This window comes from Poecilia latipinna, unplaced genomic scaffold (assembly GCF_001443285.1).
Source record: "Poecilia latipinna isolate Pla-1442-1.1 unplaced genomic scaffold, P_latipinna-1.0 Scaffold3113, whole genome shotgun sequence".
Classification (NCBI taxonomy): domain Eukaryota; kingdom Metazoa; phylum Chordata; class Actinopteri; order Cyprinodontiformes; family Poeciliidae; genus Poecilia; species Poecilia latipinna.
This window is the reverse complement of record NW_015115729.1, coordinates 24,514-46,407: the sequence shown is the minus strand read 5'-3', so window position 1 is coordinate 46,407 and position 21,894 is coordinate 24,514. Positions and strand designations below refer to the sequence as shown.

The following is a 21,894-nucleotide window of genomic DNA, read 5'->3' as shown; positions in this document are numbered from 1 at the left end:
CACTCTATTTTATATCTGAAAAAAGTTTAAATGGCAGTGAAGATGATCGTTACAAGATTTCATCATTTTGTATTTTAGTGTATTTGATTCAACTTTTCTGGTTACAAAATTCAGCTTTGATGGATGCTAGTCATTTTCCCTCTTCTCTATTTGTTGCTTTTGTTGTTTTGGACATTTTAAGGCACAAACCTTCACTGAAACACACATGCGTAACACTCTGCTCTGCTGTGCAAACGTTTTAAGCTTCTCTGTATAATTTGAAGAAGCTGTCAGCTGATTTATTTTTGGTTTCACTTAGATTCAAGTAAATTCAATCAAAATGAAACAAAATAAATAAGTTAACTTGTGTCAGCAGACAGGTTTCAGAACAATAATATCACAGTTAAATACCTAACTGATTCAAGCGTTTAGCAGTAGGTTGATCTATTTGGATAACATCTTTAAAAAAAAGAGTAAGAGTGGTTAATCAGTAAGTTTCAAGACAGTGCTATCTTTAGTTTTTGATTCTGATTACTGACTCATTAACAACAACATTATGTAACAATAAATTTATCAGCAGGACAATCATTTCAAATAATTTTCTTTAGTGCAACTACAGCACCGCCTTGTGGTCAAACCATGAACATGGTTTTTAATCTGTTGATCTTGGCCTGGTGTTCCCTTTGCTTTGTGTTTGGATATTTAAGCAGGAAATTACATGTCAAACATTAGTTTGTTGTGCAGAAACATGGAAAAGCCCAGTTCTCACCTGTAAAACACACTTAAAACAAAGATATTTCACTTTCTGACTGAATCAACATCTGAAGAGTCCCAGCTGCAGGAGGAATGTGTTTGGCTCACAGCGAGTCGCATCTCAAAGCCTGGTAGATAAAGATTCACTCTGTTCTGCTTCTGTTGCCCAATGAGCAGAAATGAAACCAAAGACTTCCCACTAAACTGTGCAGATCTCTGTGGAATATTAAAACTAAGAGATAAATCTATCAGGACGCCGATACATTCCTGCTGAAACATTCACAAGTAGAGCAGCAGACAATACACTTTACAAAAGTATTTACGCCTCTTGAACTTCTCCAACAAGACAAAGTCACACATTGAAACCATATATTTACATAAAAGCACAAGTGCAATTTTTCTCACTGTGAAGTTGAATCAGATCAAACTTTTCTTGTTTTGGGTCGTTTAGAATCACAAAAATCATTAGGAGACTTAAGAGAACTTGTTACAGTTATTCTCCTTCACTTTGGTTCATGTCTCAGAACAGAAAAGAACTTCTCAAAACTATTTGCTCAAACTTCAAATTATTTCATCATTTGTGCAAATCAAGTTAAAAATGCTTTAGAACATCATCCTAGAGGTTATGTACAATTCTCCTCTGTTTCCTGTATTTTCAACTGATTTTGTTATGTAGATAAAAATACATTATACACGTTGAATTGTCTCAGCCTCCATAACATTTAAATATAATTTCCTGGCTGGGACATCTGAGCTCATGTCTTTTAATAGTGGCTTTGGACTACTGGACCTAGTCAAAATTATGGTAATTCCAGTACATCTGGTAATTCTCAGATGCTTAAGCTTATTTATTTATTTTTGCCTTGAATGCAACCATTTTACTTCTCAGATATCCCAGTTTTTCACCAGCCTTGAACACATCATCACATTTGTGAATCGCTTGTGGTAAGAAAGCAGCTGGTGATTTGTTGTTTTACTACTGGTGCAGTTTGAAACATGTCGATTTGAGAAACTGTTTTTATGCACATTATTATATTATTACAGACATTTCTGAATTATGTTATATACTTACAAATCTTGTTGTGAGCTTTGTGACTAATTCAGCTCCATACTTTGGGTCAGCAAGGATAGCTTCAGACTTCCGTGCAGTTCTGGTTCTGTCCAGCAGGGGGAGCAATACCAGACTCATCCCTAACTGCTACACACCCTAAGAATCCTGTTTAGTCTACTTATTTTGTAAATTGAAGAAAATGTTAAAAGTGATTCGATAAAACAAGAGTAAAACATTTTCATATAAACGGTATTAACATGAGATGGATTTTGAAGAAACAAACAAACTGGGTTTAGCAGGTAATCCATGGTGTTTTGTTGTTTGTACCAATAGCTTTGAGAAATGATCTGTTTTACAAATGATTCGAGAAACACACCAAGGTGACTGAGGAAAACTTCTGAGTTTGACTTTTTAAACTCAGAAATTTCCAAGTTTCTTTTTTCTAGAAAATGCCTGAAATGAATCTAAAAATGTCTGAATTTACTCCTTTTTTCTAGCTACAATGACCCGAATAAGTTCATGTTCAGATTCATTTGTATCGTACCGAATGCAGTTCAATGTCCTTAAAAACACATGAATACAAAGTCGTAAAAGTCAACCAGTAACAAACATTTTATAAGTGCCATCACCAAATTCATCGATACAGACCAAATAAGTTGGTCAATGATTCACTTATCCTGGTTCGAAAGTACAATAAAGACCCAGTAAGGTTGTTATGTTTCATGTTCGCCTACTAGAGGTCCGTACAGCTCCAAACATCTTCATCAAATCTCTGCGTCACGTGACGTCGCCGTTAGGTTTCCTCCTGAAGCTTTGCACAAATCTAAAGCCAAACATCGTAGGGGAGTGGAGGCTCCGGAGGGAGGAGGAACAGAGGGAGGAGAATGAAGCCGGGGCGAGTGGGAACATTTTAGACCTCGACTTTTCTCATCTGGAGGTTTTTTTTCCTCTTTCTTTAATTTCTGTTTCTTCACAGAAACCCGCAGGGAGACGTGCAGCTTTACGGTAAGAACCAGCCGCTCACCTTTTGCTTCCCCCTGTGCTGATCCGTTCAGAGGTTGAGGTGAGGTTCGGTGCTGTGAGATGGATTTTTTAGAGTAAAAAGATGTAGAAAGAAAGTAGCTGCCTTCTAAAGTAAACCGAGAAAGTGACCGGTGGAGTGGAAAGGAAAAGTTTGTTTCAATTGGGTACAGAAACTTTGCTTCGCTTTTTCTTTAACTTCTAGTAACGCGAAACTTCACTCGACTGTACAACATCTGCTCACTTCTTACGGAGCTGAATTTTGAGACGGAAAACATTCCTCCTGAGACTCTGTTGTTTAGATGCTGCCGTAAACTTTGTGAATATTGATAAATGATGTAGAAAAGCTGTTTTTCTAACTCAGTGTGATGGTTTTTAAGCTGACTGTGATGTCACTGATGAGTCATCTATACATCATCAAGAGGCTTTCAAAAGTTCATTCACATCCGGTAACACTGGAGCAGATATCTGTTATCAGAATCAGAACTTATTTTAATATTAAAATGGCTCCTGATCAATACAGCTACAGTTTTTAATCCAAAAACTCTTCAACAAATCAGCCCTATAGACTGCTTTGTTTTTATTTTAAAAATGAATTTATTTATTGCATATTGCATATTTTTATTTATAATATTGTATAAAGAAAGGCTTAATTGAAAAATCTGCAGAAAATGCTCTTTTTAAAATCAGATTAATTGATTAATTGTATTAGTTGCAGCCGTATTATGTTTATAAACTTTTGACCAGAAAACTGCAATCAGTGCACTCCTGTCTTTTACCATAATTATGCATTAGCAGGTGTTAGCTGGTATGAGATTCTTATAACTTTAAATGGAAATACCACAATGCACCGGCCACTTTATTAGGAACCCTTTTTTTGAAGAGTGACGGGTGATTTTCTCTTAGTTCCATCATCATGGTTTTATTTTTTTTTTACTACTTTAACTATTTCCAAAGACACTCATCTTTCTGGTAGGCTACTTTCTGCCAGCTGAGAGGCAGTGCTCGGCAAAGTAGCTTTCATTAAACAGACCAGGGGTTCCCAAAATGTGGGTCAGGGCCCCAGCAGGATCATGAGATGTCGCAAAATCTGTCAGGACCATATGTGATGTAATGCATGTAGACAAAATGAAACAAATAAATACATCTTAAATAAATGTATCATTAAGTAATGTGCAGTAATATATGTTTTAAGTTTTATAAAATGAATACTTTTAAAATATGTATATTTGTTTGACTTTTTATATTTATTTTAAATAAATAGAGGAAAATAATTAAATGTAATTTCAGAGGGTTGCCAATCTGGCACTGTTATTTTATAGTCTGAAAAGTTTGGGAACCAATTAAACTGTGACTGAATATTTTAAAACCTTTTCCATGCTAAGCTGTGCTTGATTGAGGTACAATCTTATTTTAAGGAAACAAAACAGCAGCATGGTTTCGATTAGACATAATTATCAATGTTAATGTTCATCATTTAACAAAAAGACTCGAATACATAACCTTGAGGCTCTCCATGTTTTTCTTTAGCTTCTTACAACATTTAAAAGTTTGCTTTAGTACAGCAGATGAGCCAGTTCAGTTACACCGTTTCAGCTTCATTTCACACACAAAGTAATTACAAATTGTCTCCAAACTGTTAAAAAAGACAATGAAACAGTTATAATTTCTGGAAATAATTTGAGGCTCCTTTTATTTGTTGTTTTACTGGCAACAAACTGATGTTATTTCCTGTGATTCAAAGACAATGTCCTAAAAGCCAAATAGATAATCAGACTTTGTGGTTGGTGATGAAATTGTTTCTTTGTAGAAACGAACTCCTCCAGTTTCCTGCCGCAGACTAAACCTGTTCTCATTGAGAGTGAGTTCTTTGTTGTTTGCTGTGAGTCTTTTTTTAGCGTTGTGGTAGCTGTCAGTTGGCAAGAAGTTCCCAATTTCTGTTATCACCAACCAAATTTTAGGTGGATCCAAATGATGAAGAAATGATGATCTGTTATTGAAACAATAAAGTAAAGCAAAGCAACTAAACATGATAAAAATAGACATTTTACAGTAAAGTTTAGCTTAGCTTAGTCGAATCTCTTCTATTGGGTAAAATGAGAGGACAGGAAATGTTTGTCAGTTTATGAGTAATAAAACTGACAAACATTCACACCAGTCCTGTTTAATCTGCTTTATTCCAACTCTAGTTTGTTTATGCAGTAAACCGGTTCGTCTGAGCTGTGAAACATACTCAAACTGATGCAAACTTTGGTTTGTCTAAAATTATTGGTCTCAGATCAGCTGAAGGGAACTCTCGTGTGGTTTGAATGCCTATGTGAACACCAAGCGAAAAACTAGGAAGCAGACTACACCTCAGGGCATTCTGGGTAAATACAACCAAAATAAACGCCAGCGGCTAGCGCTAGCAGAAGAAATGTGTCGCAGCCTTTTACCGGAGACAAACACCCACCAGAATCTGACGCCACTCCAGTTTACATTTTGTGAAGGAGGAAGTTGCCCTCAATGTCTTCCTCAGAGGTTTTCATGTCATTTCCTTTAGTGGTTCTTGGTGCAGCGCCCCCTCAGGTGAGGAGGGGAACAACCTTTTCAAAAGGTTTGGTTGGTTTGACTCTGAGATGAAAAATGAACTGAAAATGTGATCAGTTTTGTGATTTTGGTCCACAGACGAACTAAATCTAATGGAGTAGGTGTGAAAATGCCCTTATACACACCCTCTATGAGCGCCCCCAAGTGGTCAAATTAATAGTAACTGAATAATCAGTGAGTTTCATCCCATGTCAACCTCTTAAATGATTCCAGCTTAACTGAGGAGATAAAAAAATGTTTGAAAATCTAAATGTCCATATTTGCACCAACATTTACTTTTAAGGATCTGATTGTTTGACATGAACAGAGAAAATAGTTTTAGGAGGTCAATCAAACTGTTAGCTTTTTATGGGGTAAGATGAGAAGAGGAGTGGCTATTGTGACCTGAGAGGTCAGGTGAATAATTCAGAGGTTGATTGTTTTGGGTCTTTTTGTTCGGCGCTCGGTCTCAAAGCCTTCGTTCTGTCATAACAGCACCTCGTTTTCCAACTCCTGCTCTGCTAATTTCTGTCAGGCTCCTGTTCAGGTCACTGCTTCACTCTTTAGTTTTACTAACAAATTAAAACCTAAATCTGTGTGAGCATCTCTGGTCTTCAGAGTCACAAACCAGCCCCGGTTTATGGAGAGTTTTCTAAAAATGACAAGTTGCTGGTTTGGAGTCAGCTTCCAGGACATTTTAATTCTGTGTTTACTTATTTACTCCCAGTTGGAGGAGGACTGACATTAATCAGTAACATGCAGAGACCTTGAAAAACCTTCACAAACAGCCCGATGTGATTCACAGTGTTTGTTCAGCCTCGTTCCCGGTGAGGTTGAATCAATTTGGGCTCAGATCTACACATAATGTTTGACGAGTTCAAGAAACACAGAAATCTGAGAATCTCATAAATAAACATCATGCCGCAATTAAATTCTTTTCCTTCCTTACTTCTTTCACCTCTTTACCTTTAAATATCAAAATATTACAAGAATGGCGTTTATCTTTCTAGGTTCCTACTCTACTTAAATTGAACTTCAGGTGCACAAAAACAGAACTTGTTCCAACTTTCATTATTTATTAAATGAAAGCAAAGACAAAACATGAAAAAAGGATTCTACTATGTCACATACAGTTTTTATTTTGTTTTTTAAATATGTAAGGCACCTTGAAATGCCTTGCTGCTGAAATGTGATATACAAATAAAAGTTGATTGATTGATTGATTGATTGATACTATATCGCGAAATTTTGTGTATTTGTGGATTTTTTTCTAAAATATTTGAAAGAATATACATCCTGGGAACAGATAATGCTACTTGACATGCTATTCATTGGTGTTTGGAAAGCAACCAATCAGTGAGCAGCATTTATGTTCCTTAGCGCTGATTGGCTGAACCCTCAATCATGGAGATAACGAGGACAAATTCAGATTATCATCATTGTCAACAACGTAACATCAGAGATGCAATGCAGAACAAAATTACCATCAGAAAATAAATGTATAAACTATAAAAATGATAAAATAATAAAATAGAACAAAATAAGATAAAAAAAATGGGAGTCTGCATAAATAAAGTACAAACTTTTGCAATTTGTGCAAGAAATGTATAAGAAATAATATGTGCAATCAAAAATAAGTAGATAAAATAGATAACATCAGGAAGACCATGGATGATTGAATTTATTTATTTGGTCATTTTAACCATTTCATAGACAAGTCAAAAAATAAATCAACTTCACACACAAAGCTGGTAAAAACGTTGTGAAAGGGTTAATAGAGGAGCCATGTTATGACTTCCTGAAGTTTCAGAAAGAGCAGGAGCTTCTTAAAGAGACAGAGGCCCAATTTCAACCTGTTAAGTTACAAACTCAAATTTCTGTTATATTTGACATATACAGGATTTTTATAGTAACTGAAGTTATAAAATGCTTCAGGTTTAGAACTGAAGCCAGGTACAGATAATAGACGGAGGGATAGTCGAGGGTAAAGAAAATGAATGACCTGGATCAGTAAGTCTGAAAACAAAACTCATACCTGGATTTTCATCAACTGAATAATTACATTTAAGCTAACAAAGATCTTTCCTGAATCTTTATCAACTATCCAGTAGTTTTACTTGTTTGTGTTCTTACGTTTTTCCTGTTCCACACAGAATAAGAACTGCAAACATGGTCTCTGTAACATGGTAAATGTAAGAAAAGTCCCAATTAATCAGGGAAAATAGTTTTTTTTATTGTAGAACAAACCACTTCACAAAGTCAGAACATAATTAATAGAGTAAAGGAACAATGAGTCTGCTGAGCCTCATTAATGACAGATTCATGAGACTCTTCATCATAACTGAACTTGTTTCTGTCAGAAACAAAATTCCCAGCATCCTTCCTATTATCACATTCAGGTTTCAACGTTTTAACGACTTTTTCCTTCGATGCAAATGCAAAACGTGTCTGTCTTCTGTGACTGTGTGGGTGAGGTGTAAGAAAGCATGCATTGAAAACTGAATTTTCTCTGATGTACCATCAGCAGTGGTTTTCTTCCCAACCAAACATCAGAGTGTCTGGTTGGGGTGTAAAACTGTCTGTGGTTGAACTGCGGCTGTAGCTGAAATCGAAAATGTTCTGCAGTTTAAACTTTTAACTCATCTCTGCATTTTCTCTGCTACTGCAAGTTTTTTGCAAAACAGAAAGTGGCACAAACATGAACTAAGCTAACGCTTTGTCGCTTTTATGTAGGAAAAAACTTCCCAAAAATCATCACGTTTCAGCTCAAACTGTTAATAAATACTATGACTAAAAACAACAATGACTTACTTATGGTATGCATTCAGTGCTATTTATTATGTTACATATTTGTATGATGTAACGCTGAAGCGCTACGCCAACATGGTGTTTAGTGGAAGCTACTGCTAAAGCATTACCTTTAATTCAGATAAAATCTGCCCCTGAAGGACTGCAACCCTTGAGCACCAATTTAGTTTTGACTTTGTAAGTTACATATTCTATTATGCCCTTAAACGTTGTTTCATGTTTATAACTTGTTCTGTACTAACCGTACTTTTTTTTGTTCTTGTTTGAATAAACAGAAGTGCTGCGCAGTCTTCACCTACTTCAAAATAAGAGCATGAATATATAAAAATAATTTAACTTAAAGTTTACAAAACAGCCAAGCAAATTAGTGCTGTAGAATGAATTTAAGGGAAGCTAAGTGTGCTAAGCATCTTCATAGTTAGCTAAAAATTAGCCACACTATTAGCACATCTAATAGGAAACAACAAACAGTGTTTCTGTTGGATCGCCAACGATCAGGGTGAAAAACAATAAAACACTAATAATTAAAACACTAAAACATGTAAAAGTACATTAAATAAGTGCAGGAATGTGAATAACAGTAGTTGAGATTTCAGTCGATTGGTGGGAAAAGTGTGAAACAGGAGGAACGTCTGAGATAAAAGCTGTGTTGAAGAGAGCCTCTGTGTTTTTCTGTGTGCCTGATGTTCCCTCTTAACAGCTGCTGTGATAACGAACAGAAGATAATAAACATTTTTATGTCTGATGGTTGAAACAAAGCAGGAACTTTAACAGCCAGTCAATTCAAACTGCTGCATGTTAACGTTAAACAAAACCCAACAAATTACAGAAACAAGTTCCACAGATTCTTTTCTGCTTTTCTAAATCACCAACATGACTTTTATTTATTATTTTTATGGATAAATCCACTGATAAAAAACAGAAACATGAAAAAAGGAGGAATGATGTAAGATGAAGGACGATTTTAGATTGGAAGAGAAAAATGAGATAAATTTGTGGTTAGTTCATATTTTATCAGATGTTTACCTTTTATTTTTGCAGTTTATGACTAAAACTTCACCATTGTTTGCTCAAAGTGTAACCAAAGTTATCAGAAATGCTGTGAGTAAAGCTGGAGAAAGAAACAGTTCCTTGGAAGTTTGAAAGTGGTTGGTTGATTTATTTAGTTGGGAATTCATCAGAATTGGCTCCTTTATAAAAAAATAACTTCCCTCTGTTCTTGCCAAACTATCGCTAAAAGGAAGTTCTCCCTTTCATCACTTCTTCCTGCTATTGTCCTCTTACTGTAATAGATTTATGGAGAGAAGCATGCAGAGGCTGAACTTCCAGGTTGAATCACGCTTTTATGCTACTGTGTTAGGATATTAATCCAACCGTTCAAACAAAACAGAAAATATGAAGGAAGAAAGAGTTTGGTTATTTAAGTTAACACTTTTTCTGCTGAAGTTTTAGTCGTTTACGGTTTGAGTCCAGATGAAGCTGAAACATAGAGAATGCAGTTAAAATTAGATTTCAAAACACTGAGAATGAAGTGGAAATAATAACTTGAAAAACTGGTGTAATACTCCCAAACAGCTATATGAAAGCCGGCAGAATAAAACCCAAATAACAGAAGTCTAAAGGTTGCTGCTGGAGTTCATCGTCCTGCTGATCAACTATTTAAATAATCGCGTCGTCTCTGATCCTACAAACCAAAAGGCTCAGAGAGTTTCAGCATGGCTGCTGCTATTTTTGGCAAAATCTCTGATAAATGAAGTAGTTGTTGACGGAGACGCAGCAGAAAACCCAAGCAAGAGGCTGAACACGTTTCAGATTTCCAAGATTTATTCCAGATATGGAAGAAATCATCCAAGTTTGAAACACTTAAATCTCCTAACGCTGTTATTGCATGAATCTTCACTTTCATCAAACTGGCAGGTTCATGTTTGAAGTTATTGTTAATAAATGTTCTGGTTCAACTTTAAACATGCCAAACGTAAACAGAAGAAATATTTCTAATGTGACAGGAAAATCTGTAAAAAGATTAAAATTTACCATGAGTAAAATCAATCAAAAACTGAAAAGAGAAAAATACAGCATAAATTTAAAAACTGCTACTTTTATTTTGGACTCTAAATGCATCAGCAAACAGCAGGATCTTGTTTAGATTTTCTTTTATTAGAAATAACATTAAAGTTAAGAACGTGCTTTTGTAACCCTTGTGTTTCAGTTTGACGTGGATCAGGGAACCTGTTGCACGTTTTATTTATGTTATGGGTAATTTCACGTTTCGTCGTTCCACTGAAATAAAACAACTTTATTTGTTGCAGTTCTTAGAGGCTGGAGAAGCAAATAATTAAATGTAGAGAAATGCACAAACTCACATTTCTTATATAAAACCAGATGTTTGAAATCAACATTTGAAGTTGTGAAATCAGAACCACAGTAAAAAAAAAAAAAGACTGGTTTTCCATTAGAGGATGGAAACCTTAAACATGTCCAGCGGTCCACAGTTTACTGGAACCATTAACATCCCATCAACACCAGCTTCTCGCCTCTCGCCTTGTTGCACTTTTCTAAAAAACAGATTTCTGTTTACTGGGAACCAGCTGGAAACGCTGCCGCTGTCCTCAGGCTCTTATCTCCTTCTGCAGCTCGCTCTCTGATTGGCCCTCTGTTGGAAAATACCTTCAAACAACTTCTGTTTAACTTCACTTGGATCAGGAAGTTAAATACATTTATGACCAGGTTAGCATGGGGAGACGGAAGCAGGATTTCTTAAATTACTCAAACAAACTTTAGTACAGAGTGCAAAACCAAAAAACAATGAAATTATAAAGCAAAGATCAAAACAAACAAATAAAATAGTTTTCACATTTATTGGTAAGTTTTGATTGATATTCAAATCAAAGCAGAAATATTTTTCTTTGGAGGTTATTTTTATTTTTGGTCGATCCTGCCCTGAAGTTGAGTTCAGCAAAGTCCTGCTAAAAATTTAAATCAGCATCTCCAGGAGGTCCAGATTTGAGCAGTTATAGGAATTTTCTTCTGTTTTTGGCAAAAACAAAAAAACACGAGCCATCTCTCCTGCTAGCGCTAGCCTCACGTTTGTTTTGGCCGCGTTTACCCAGAATGCCCTGTGCTGAAGGCCATTTCCTGGTTGTCCGGTTGGTGTTCACTTAAGATTATGAATCGAATCAGAGTTCATTTGAACTGAACTAAGACCTAGAATTACAGACAGTCCACAGTTCACTTTTTTGGTCCACATCAGAATTTGATTACACATTCACATCTCCCCAAGTAAACCGGACTCTCAAAACAAACGGACTGGAGTTGGATTGAAGCAGAATAAATGGAGCTCCAGTGAGTGCACCCTAAGAAGGAGAATTTGTGAGTTTTATTGCTCTGGACATTTCCTGTTAGCTCATTTTACCCAATAAGAGAATTGGTTAAGCTAAGCTAACTTTTATAAAATGTAAACAAAATTGGAGTAGCATCAGATTTTAGCTACTGTAGGATTTCTCTTTTATCTTTGGTAAAAGACTACGAGTCTTCTAGCAATAGACTTGTACGTTTGGCTATATTTACCCAGAATGCCGTGCGCTGTAGTCTATTTCCTGCTTTTGGAGCAGTTTCTCGTCCACTTGATGTTCATATATGTATTCAAACCGAACCAGAGTTCACTTCAAGCGAACAGAGGCTGGGGCTTTTAGGCGGACCAGAGTTCGATTACCCGTCCACGCCTCCCCAAACCGGACTGGAGCTGGATTAAAGCGGACTAAACCGAGCTGGTGTGAATGCATCATTAGTCTTAGATGAGTTTGTTTGAAGCTGAAAGACCTTTTAGTTGTGAATCTGCTGCGTTTACCTAAAACTAAACCACCATCACTTTCAGACTAACTCAGGATGAAGAACATCAGTTTGCAAATCAGAACAATAGGCTTTATTGGTTTTAGCTTCTCAGAAGCAAAGTCAAAGGAAATCTGATAACCGTCAGGAAGAAAAGACACATAGATGCTGCGAACGACAGGACGCCTGTGGTATCTGTTGTTTTTGCTCAGTTTATCTGGAAGAAGTCCTTTCTGTCAACGTCGTAGCAGCTAATGACTCTTCAGTGCTTACACGCTTCGAAGAAAACTGCTTTCCCGTCGGTTTCGATGAAGGAGCCCAGTGTGCAGCGTAGAAACAAGAGATCCGCAATGGGACAACACCACCATTCATGAGCGTGACCTCTGACCTGTGAAACCAGTCACAGGTGACTCTGACTCGGCGATACTGTTACCCACCTTTGTGTGCCAAAAATAACAAAAAGGAGTTATTCACTCAGAAAGTGCTCAAAAAATTAAATAGGTTATTTTTGTTTAGTTTTTTTTATATACATATTCAAATCTGCATGTCTGAAATGAAAGGTTAGGACTTTCCAAAGTAAGAGGCGTGATGTATGATAATTATGGTTACATCTTAGGTAAAACATATGAGATGATGACGCACACACCTAGAAGAAAACACTCATGTCTGGGCTTAAATCACAAGAAAACTGCATTTCGTTTCATATTAATTGCCTTTTTCTTTACCGTTCTGTCGACTTTAATACGGATGTAAGGTAGTATTCCTGTAAAAGATAAAAAAACTGCGGTTACATGTGTATTTTTATATTTTCCTCTCAGTCAGATTATAGATGATGTAATTTAATAAAGTTGTAAGAACTTTTGTGACATCATTATTATTCATCAGAAAAACAGTTTCCAAGTGAAAACCAGCTTCTGTAACACAAACATCAATGGAAATTTTTGTCATGTTGAGATCTGGGCTTTGACTAGGTCATTGCAACACTTTAATATTTTTTTTGTTTGTTTTTTGTTTGTTTTTTGTTTTTTTTTTTGATATGACATCTATCTATGTTTGAGATAGATGTCATATTATGACAAACTAAATTATGATCTAGTTTGAGTTCCTGACTCCAAAACAATCCGGTATCAATTTGGTTCAGTTTTTTTAATTTATAAAAAGTGATTTGAAATATGCTTAAAGGGACAGACTTATGTAAAATAGACATTTTTTTAGTTTTCCATCATGTTATGATGTTATTCTTTCATCAAGAACAAACCTGGAGTGTTGCTTTGATTCTTTCATGCATGTTTGAGGAATCATTTAATCTCCATGGCAACCACTCAGCGTTAAATGCCTGGGTGGACCTAGCCCCGCCTTCGAGGCTGTAGCTCTTTGTCTGAGCTGCAGTTTCCAAGCTACTGAGCTTCCACCTCACAGAGCAGCTCTCCACTCAGCTCCTTCAGACTAGCCTGCAGCAATTAGCAAACACTTGGTGGATCTTCTCAGCTCATGATAGGAGCTGCTGCTCAGTTAAACGCTGGTAAAAACATTGTTAAAGGATTAATAAGGAGCCATGTTGTGCTGACTTCCTGAAGGCGGAGCTTCAGAAAGGGCAGGAGTTTTTAAAGAGACAGAGGCCCAATTTAAAGGCGTTAAATTACAAAGTAAAAATTACTTTAAATCATATTTGATATGCAGCATTTGTATAACAACTGAAGGCAGCATAGGTACTTGGTTGTGCTATAAAATATCACTGGAAAATACATAATACTGCCCCTTTGAAATATTTTTAGAACTACAAGCAAACATTATGATATAATTTAACAATGTAAATACCTGAACCTTCAATACATAAATCAGACCTGCAATCAGTGGCACATCAAACACATTCAGGGGTTTATTTCAGTTTAGGTGAAATAAAAACTATTAGGCAACATGATAAATAATGTTTACATCCTTTGTGATCCGCATCGGGATCACTGTTTTGAAAAATACTAAATGGGTCTGAAAAGTCACAAAATATGAAGACAAAGTCACTAAGTTGGACTCTGTCAGCAACAGGCAGGGGAGGGGCAGTAATGTGGAATCTTATCAGACAGAATAAAGAAGCAGATTTGAAACTTTCACTGTTTAAGTTTTAGCGTAAGCCGCCCACTCCTCCTCATCCGCCAACCGGAACAGATTTCTTGCATTTTTTTTACCTGATGTGTTCAAGTACGTGTTACAAAGAACAAAAAGCAGAAATAAGTAGGCCAGCGACTCTCTGTGACTGATGGTGGTTTAACCCAAACCTCAACCTCTGGCTCTGCCCACTTCTTCTTCTTCTTCTCTGCGGTTTGAAGCCAAATGTGAAACGGTTTGCAGCTCATCGCCAAACTGTCTGAAGATTCAAATTTGTTCCAAACTGCTGCTCTGGTTCACAATACAGGCCTGAGATTTTAATGAGGATGTTTTATTGTGTGTATGTTGTTGGCTTCTAGCCATTTAAAATTAAACTGAAATTATCCACAAAAGATTTTGATTTAAAATGGATTTCATTCTGAAATGAGACAGGAAGCTTAAAAAAAACAATAAGAAAATGGAAAAGAATCACATTAAGTGGCACAAATCCATATTTTTGAATGTGAAATTGTCAGATATGTGTCACAAAAGAGCAAACAAGAAAATCTGATTTCCTCCAGTCCAGTTCATTCTTTTAAATCAGGTTGTGATTGCGCCGTCTGAACAAATTATAAAACGTTTTAATCAATTCATGTTTTCATGCCAGCAGAAATCCCTGCAGGTAAAACAAATTTAAAGCCTAAACTTTAAATTCAAAGTGACTTTAGTTTATTTTTAGCCTTATTAACTCTGTTAAAGGGCCACAAGGGCCTCATTTCATTTTCATTAAATTCACATGAATCATAAGAGATATATTTGCTTTTAGTGCAGCTACCTAAGAGCTGCAAATGTTACATTACCTTAAATTACATTTTTGATAAATATCCATCATATTTTTTTTAAATAAATTTGTTATCATTTTTAGAGAACCCCATTTTATTTCTGTTTTTAGGTTTTAAAATAAAGATTAATGTAAATTTTTTGCATAAAATAAGATGGATGCATTTTCTTCTGTACGAGATTTATGGAAATGAAAAAAAAATATCAGTTTCAAACTTAATGACAAAAAGGATCTAAACCATGTAATTCGTATTTTTAGTGTCATTCTGTCGTGAAAAATCAATTTATTATATGAAAACAAATCGTTAAACCAACATTTGTTATACATTTCTGTTTTAAACATGCAGGTTGCAAACCCCTGATTCAGACTGACGCTGGTTTAATCAAAGGATCCGTTTAGTTTGTTTCTTTCTCTTGTTCCTCACATCAGTGAAGCCCAGATTTCACAACCTACGTTAAACTGCCTTTTCTGACGTTTCTGGACTTTTCCAGTCGTTTTTTCCAGTTGCTCTGTGACATTTTTAAAAAGCCGCCTTTCCCACACCGGCTGCTGCCGAGCGTTTCCAGCCTGCTGAAACACCCACATTCTTCTGCAAACTAACACGGCCGATATTTATAGCTCACTTTCTGACATCATCCTGGAAAGTAAAAGTGGATTTCCAAAAGACCTGAAAGTTTGTTTCCTCAGTCCTGGACTCGTTTGTCTCTTTTATTCAGAGTTTTATAGTCTGTTTTTCCTGGTTGCTCTGGTTTATGTGATTAGAAACAGATTAGCGGAGGAAACAAGTTAAAGTTGTTCCCGTTTAACAACATTAAGAGTTTATTAACATGTCATTACCACAGTGGCAGTGGGTTATGTTTTATTTACTTCAGTAACTTTGTGAAAGAACATTACTTCTTGAAGTTTTACTGCACTTTTACTTCTACTAGTGTAAGAATATTTTGAAGTAATTCTCTTCTTAAGTATAAGTTCTGGCTGTTTACCCGCCTCTCCTTACTACAAAACAACAAATGTGTTTTTTTGATTGGTATTTTTTATATGTTTTCATACAGAATAAAAGTGTTTACAAATGTCAGGGTGCAATAATGTTGAACTTCAAAATGCATGTGTTCAGGAACAGAGTACGTGCAAAATACCTCAAAAATAATAAATAAAAAAAATATAAAAATAAATAATAAAATAAAATAAAAAATTTAATAAAACAAAATAAATAATACAATTATAAATATACTGCATAAACTAATATAAATACAAAAATAAGTGAAATAAAATAAATAAATGAAAACAGACTAAAAGAAAGACGGATTTACATCAACAAACATGTTTTTACCAAAAATGCACAAGGCACAGATACATTAATAAACTTTAAATTATAATAAATATCTAACACTGGAACTGGAGACATTTTAGATATCCAAAATAAATAAACAAAACAGAAACAATATATAAAATGAATTTGAAGTCTCTGTAAAATAAATTATTCTTCAAAAAAAGGCTAATTGAGACCAAAACACCAAACTGAAGACATTTTTTAAAAGAGAAAAACGATAAATAAAAAAACTTTAAATCAAGCAAATGGAAATTATTGAACTCTTTTTAATTTATCATGTGATTAATTGATTTATTGCTTCTTGATCAAACCAGCGTAAACTGGGATTGTATTTACTCCCTTTGACAAAAACTTTGACATTTAAACGTCTAGACCTTTAACGGCTTGTTTAGGTCAGAAATGAGGCTGCAGATTGGAAAATTTAAAGGTTCCCTCTTGGAAACGATGAGCTCATGAAGCACATTATGGAAAAGGTTGTAAAGACGGAGCAGCTGGCAAACAGGAGCATCAACATCAGAGCAAACGTTCGGCTTAAAGCCGCAGTAACTTATTTTTAATAAAAGTTATACAGAATTAAGACTGATTTCCCTCATTTAATGAATGTAATTAATGAATTTTTATTTGATGTCTGTTTCCTCCTCAGATTGTTATGATGGAGAGATAACAGACGGAGGAAGAGGAAGAGAAGATGTCGTTCTTTGGGTTGGATTGTTTCCCAAAGACTGAGGGAGGTGAGCCCAAAAGTTTCTACACATATTTCAGTAATTTAGCATTTTTTCTTTGACATGGAGTTTATTTTGCTGTGGATGTTTGTGTCATTCTTAATTTACTGATAAATATAAATAAATGCCTGAACTTAACACGGACACATTCACAGATTTTCTTTTTGCCACATTTGATCTTCACATTATGTGCCGACACTGTTAACCTAACAAAATAAAACAGCTTTAAGTTTATAAACCTTTTAAAACCTTTGAAATCTAGTTTCTGTAAAATGTTCAATACTTAAAACAAACAAAATAACTGCAGAATGGATTCCTAAAACATTTCTAAACACTAAAGAATTACCAACTCAATCCAAAAACCAACAAAAACCTGAGAAACGTTGCCTGTTATTATGAAACTAAAATTAAAGCATTTGGCCATAATAATCCTTAAATAAGGTGAAATAAAAATGAGATCCCAATCCTGGAAGCGCCGTTCTCCACGGTGAAGTTTGGGTGTGGCAGCATCATGCTGCATGGGTGAGTTTGTTGCCAAAGGGAGAAAAATTATGTGGAAATATTAAAGCTTCATCTCAAGAAGTCTAATCTTGGGCTCACAGGGGTATTTAAAACAGACAATGACTCAAAGTGTACCAACAGATTAGCTTCAAAGTGGCTTAGCAACAACAAAGTCAATGTTTTGTATTTGCCAAAGCAAAGCCCTGATCTCATTACTGTAGGTTTGAGGGAAGAGCTGGAAAAGTCCAAATAAATCTAAATTACGACTTTTGGGCCAAATGAATCCTGTTATTATTCCTTCTTAATGAAATTCAGATGAAGTAGGTATTACATAAAGTTACACCAACTGGTTTTCTCTCACCAGTTCGATGTGGAGTCAGACAGACCTTTCACAGTAAAACATTACACTTCCTGTTGCCAGGGGGCGGGGCTTGGTGATGTCAGCATTGGATCAGTTTGTTTTGCCAGGATCTGCTGAAAACCAATCACAGCAGGTTTCAAACCTCTGCGACTTTTAATGTAGGAGTTATAGCAGTTATTATTATTATGGTGTCTAGTCAAAGTTTGAGACCTGGCCACGCCTCTTCACCATGCACAAAAAGTCAGAATTTTAATAATTTCAGATTTCCTGTAACTTTTGAGCAAATTCACCAAATTTCAAGCAGATCAATCAAAATCTCTGAGGAGGAGAGACTAAAAACTTCCAAAACGGGTCAAAATCCATCAGAATCGCACTGCAATCCAAGATGGCCGACTTCCTGTTTGTTTTAGAACATGAGTCCAAGAGAGTTTTGTGTAGGTTCACGAAAAATCTTCAAGCGTATCAATTTCCATATCTCTACGATAAAGTAGGGTAAATAAGTGGCTGTAGGCCTGTATCTGTTGTGATTTGTGTAAAACCATTAAAATCTGTAGATTTCACACAAGTTTGTAAAATATGGTGAGTTTTCTTTATATTTATATTTTCTTTATATTTATATTTTCTGCCTCCAAAAAGCCAATTAATTTGGGAAGAATAAAAAACATTTGAAATATTTGGGATTGTGTGTGTGTGCTTTTTTTTTTCCAAGTTGAACTGCTTGGCCAACATGAATAAACTGATTATCTTTAAAGTCCCCGGGTTGGACTTTAAAGTTATGCTGCTGTTTGTTTTGAAGAGTTTCCTGCCTTTTATACATCTGCTCTGCATTAAACATCATTCTATAAATGATGCTCCTACAATAATAGTTTCTTTGTCTTTCTAAAGCGGAGCTGGAGAGGAAACTCAGAGCCAATGACCGAGAGTACAACCGCTCCTTTAAATACGCAGTAAGTGGCCTGCAGTCGCTGCATGCTGTACCCACTGTTTTCAGAGTGTTTGTTCTATTGTTTTCTGCTTTTGTCACTTCAGCAGTGTGTACTTTCAAGACAGAAGTGAGTATTTTGTATGTATGCAGAGAAAACAGCCATTTCAGGCATGTCTTGATTTGTTTGTGTCTGGTTCTGGTTGTTATCAGGAGACTGGATGTCAGCCAAAGAGCTGAAGGTAGAAACCTCTGCTGTAGTCAGCGGCAAATCCTGCACTTTTTTAGAGGCGTAGCCGAGGATACGATCAAACAAACCTCTAGTTTTCTATGAAACAGATTTTATTGAACTGCGGTTCTCTGATACTGCATGAACCCAACCTCCATACTGCTTCACTGTGGAATAAACACTCATTTCCCCTCATAAGCATTTATGGACAGAACTATCCCGTGTGTGGGTGGTGTAGTGAACACGAAGATCCAGTGATAATGTGACAAACCTTCCAGCTGCCTGACAAGAGCCACCTGGGTCTAAAGCAACATATTTAGACCCCAAATTACTTCCTTAGATTTCTGATTTAAGGAAATCCTTTGGATAGTGAGAAAAATAAACACAGCCTCTCAGTGGAAAAAACCAGCAAAACATTAAATCAAGAAATATGGTAATCAATAGAATGAGAAATAAGAAACAGATTTATTATTAAATTATCAGGAATTCTGAATACTTATGGAAAAACACCTCAACAGAAATTTGGCTGAATTTCTTTACAAATGTTCCATCACATCTAAATATAATATCCTTCAATGTTAATTTGCTTTCTGAACAGAAAATGATAGTTATGACTCTCCAAACATATCTGCCGTCTTTTTAATTTGGATTTTCTTGAACTTTAACTTTTTGCAGACAAACGCCATCAAGACCTCCAAGTACAATTTCTTCACCTTCCTTCCTCTCAACCTGTTCGAACAGTTCCAGAGGATTGCGAATGCCTACTTCCTGGTTCTGCTGGTGCTGCAGGTAAGAGGCAACACAAGCTCAAACATCACTGACTTCACTGAACATATTTAAAAGACCGTCACATGTCTAAACATCACTTATCATTTATTTGATTTTTTTTTTAGTAAGGAGAAACAAACTTCAATCAGTTAAACTTAATTTCAGCAAAAATATGTTTCAGTTCAATTCGGTTTATTTACAAATGGTGAAAATATTTCCCTAAACTGTTTTGCTCTTTATTAAATCACTGATAGATGAATAAAAAAAACTAAACTGATCAATTGGTAATAAAGTGGATAGTTGTAAATTTAATTTCCAATACATGCAGCTGTAAAACTTAATTTATTCGAGTGAAGCCAACTTCTGGGTTACAAGTTAGCTTATTACTAAAAATGTAATAATTTTACTATTAACAAGTATTACATTTTTAATAGTACAAAATTTTAATAGTTAAAATGTAATAATTCTGTCTGTTTTTACTAAAGTACTGGATATTTGTCATACACTGGCGATATGAATGAACCAAACTGCTCTTAGTCGAAGTAAAATGAACTGAATTCATCTGTTTGTGTCAGTCGAGGTCTAAGGCATGTTTCTCATCATAGTTTGCATTATTGCAGAGGCTTTTTTTAAACATTAAACACGTGGTTGTGGTTTCCTCACATGCTAACTTACCACAGCGTTACATGTCGCAGCTCAGTAACTAAAGTCCTGCTTCTGTTGGTGAAGATCTGCAGTTTGATTCCTCATCCTGACTTATTACAACGGGATATAAAGTTTACTCACAGAAAGTTGAGTGGAAGGAAAAAGTGCACACCAGCAACAGGGGTAACCAAAGGATATTGAAATAGTTTGAGCTCCATTTGTGTGCAGTTATGTTCAATAAATTCAGATTAATTAAGAATGTTATTGAAAAGTTGAAACACATTATACACTATCTTTGTTTCTGTACGTTTTTATGATTTTCTGGTTACAGATAATAACCACCCAACATTAAAGATAGCATATCAGACTAATAAAAAATACATATTTTAATACTGAAACCTGGGCTTAATGAAACATATGTTTACTATGTGCTTAAAAGTTATTATTGAATATGGCTGTTTACTGGGAGGAGTGAAAATAAAGAAAGAAAAACAGAAAAAGTCTCAAAGATCCTGACGTTTTGTCAACATTTGTTTTTCTCTAAGCAGCAGAAATGTCTCCAAGCAACTTGAAATCAAACAGAAACCCAAACCAGTCGCAGCCTTTACATGTCGACTCTCAGTTTCAGTGAGAGAAGTTTCTCTGGCTGACGCTGCAAACAAAACACACAGAAAACTAAGGAAGTGAGATATCCAGCGCAGGAAGTTACTTCATCATGAGCAAAGCGGCGACTTTACTCCAGCTGCAACGGCCGATCTGCAGAAAGAAAAATCAACATAACAAACCGCTCTGTTAGGAGTTATTTAAACCTGACTCTTCCTGGAATCATTACATTAAAGTTATCACTTTATTCTGAAAGCTCTTTTAAAGGAAATCTGAGTTTCAAAATTAAATTTCTTGTAAATATTTTTAGTCTTATCTATAATAAATATTCTGAAATGGTGAATTAAGGGGAAGGCATGTAGTTTATAAGTTTTCTTGGATGATTGTTTCATACATTTGTTTAGAAAGGTCTTGTAACTGAGCAACAACGTTTATGCGATGGACTGTCTGCACATATGAGCAGGAATGAGCTGTTGTCTGCTGCTTCCAGTTGATTCCTGAGATCTCCTCCCTGTCCTGGTTCACCACCGTCGTTCCTCTCGCCCTCGTGCTGACGGTCACCGCTGCTAAGGACGCAACTGACGACATCGTAAGCAGATTTTCAAATATTTCCTTTTTCTTTTCCCTTTGAAGAAGAACGAGAGTCTGCTCTCTCTGCAGTGACATAATTGCTACCTTTCTTAGATCAAATAGTTTGGACCTCATTGTGAGGCGAGAATCAGTAGCTGTGTTTCCTTATATTGACCTTATATTTGCTAGGCCTTAATATTAGGCCCAAAGGCCTTTACACATATTTCCTGCACCATATTTAGTAGTGCAGAAAATAAAACATTTAGTTTCCATTGCTCTTTTTTACTGTTAAATAAAGTAGAAGAAAGAAACG

At 35.6% G+C, this 21,894-nt stretch overlaps 1 protein-coding gene across 1 annotated transcript in view; it reads left to right on the top strand.

The window, feature by feature from the left end:
* The first annotated feature begins 2,635 nt into the window (after positions 1 to 2,635).
* Positions 2,636 to 21,894, top strand: part of LOC106940171 (phospholipid-transporting ATPase ID-like) — a 35,843-nt gene continuing 16,584 nt past the window's right edge. Inside the window, exons 1-5 of the mRNA XM_015022837.1 lie at positions 2,636 to 2,788; positions 16,904 to 16,991; positions 18,730 to 18,791; positions 19,671 to 19,784; positions 21,502 to 21,600. Coding sequence (XP_014878323.1) covers positions 16,949 to 16,991; positions 18,730 to 18,791; positions 19,671 to 19,784; positions 21,502 to 21,600 — 318 coding nt within the window. The 5' untranslated portion in view covers positions 2,636 to 2,788; positions 16,904 to 16,948. The remainder of the gene's footprint in view (positions 2,789 to 16,903; positions 16,992 to 18,729; positions 18,792 to 19,670; positions 19,785 to 21,501; positions 21,601 to 21,894) is intronic.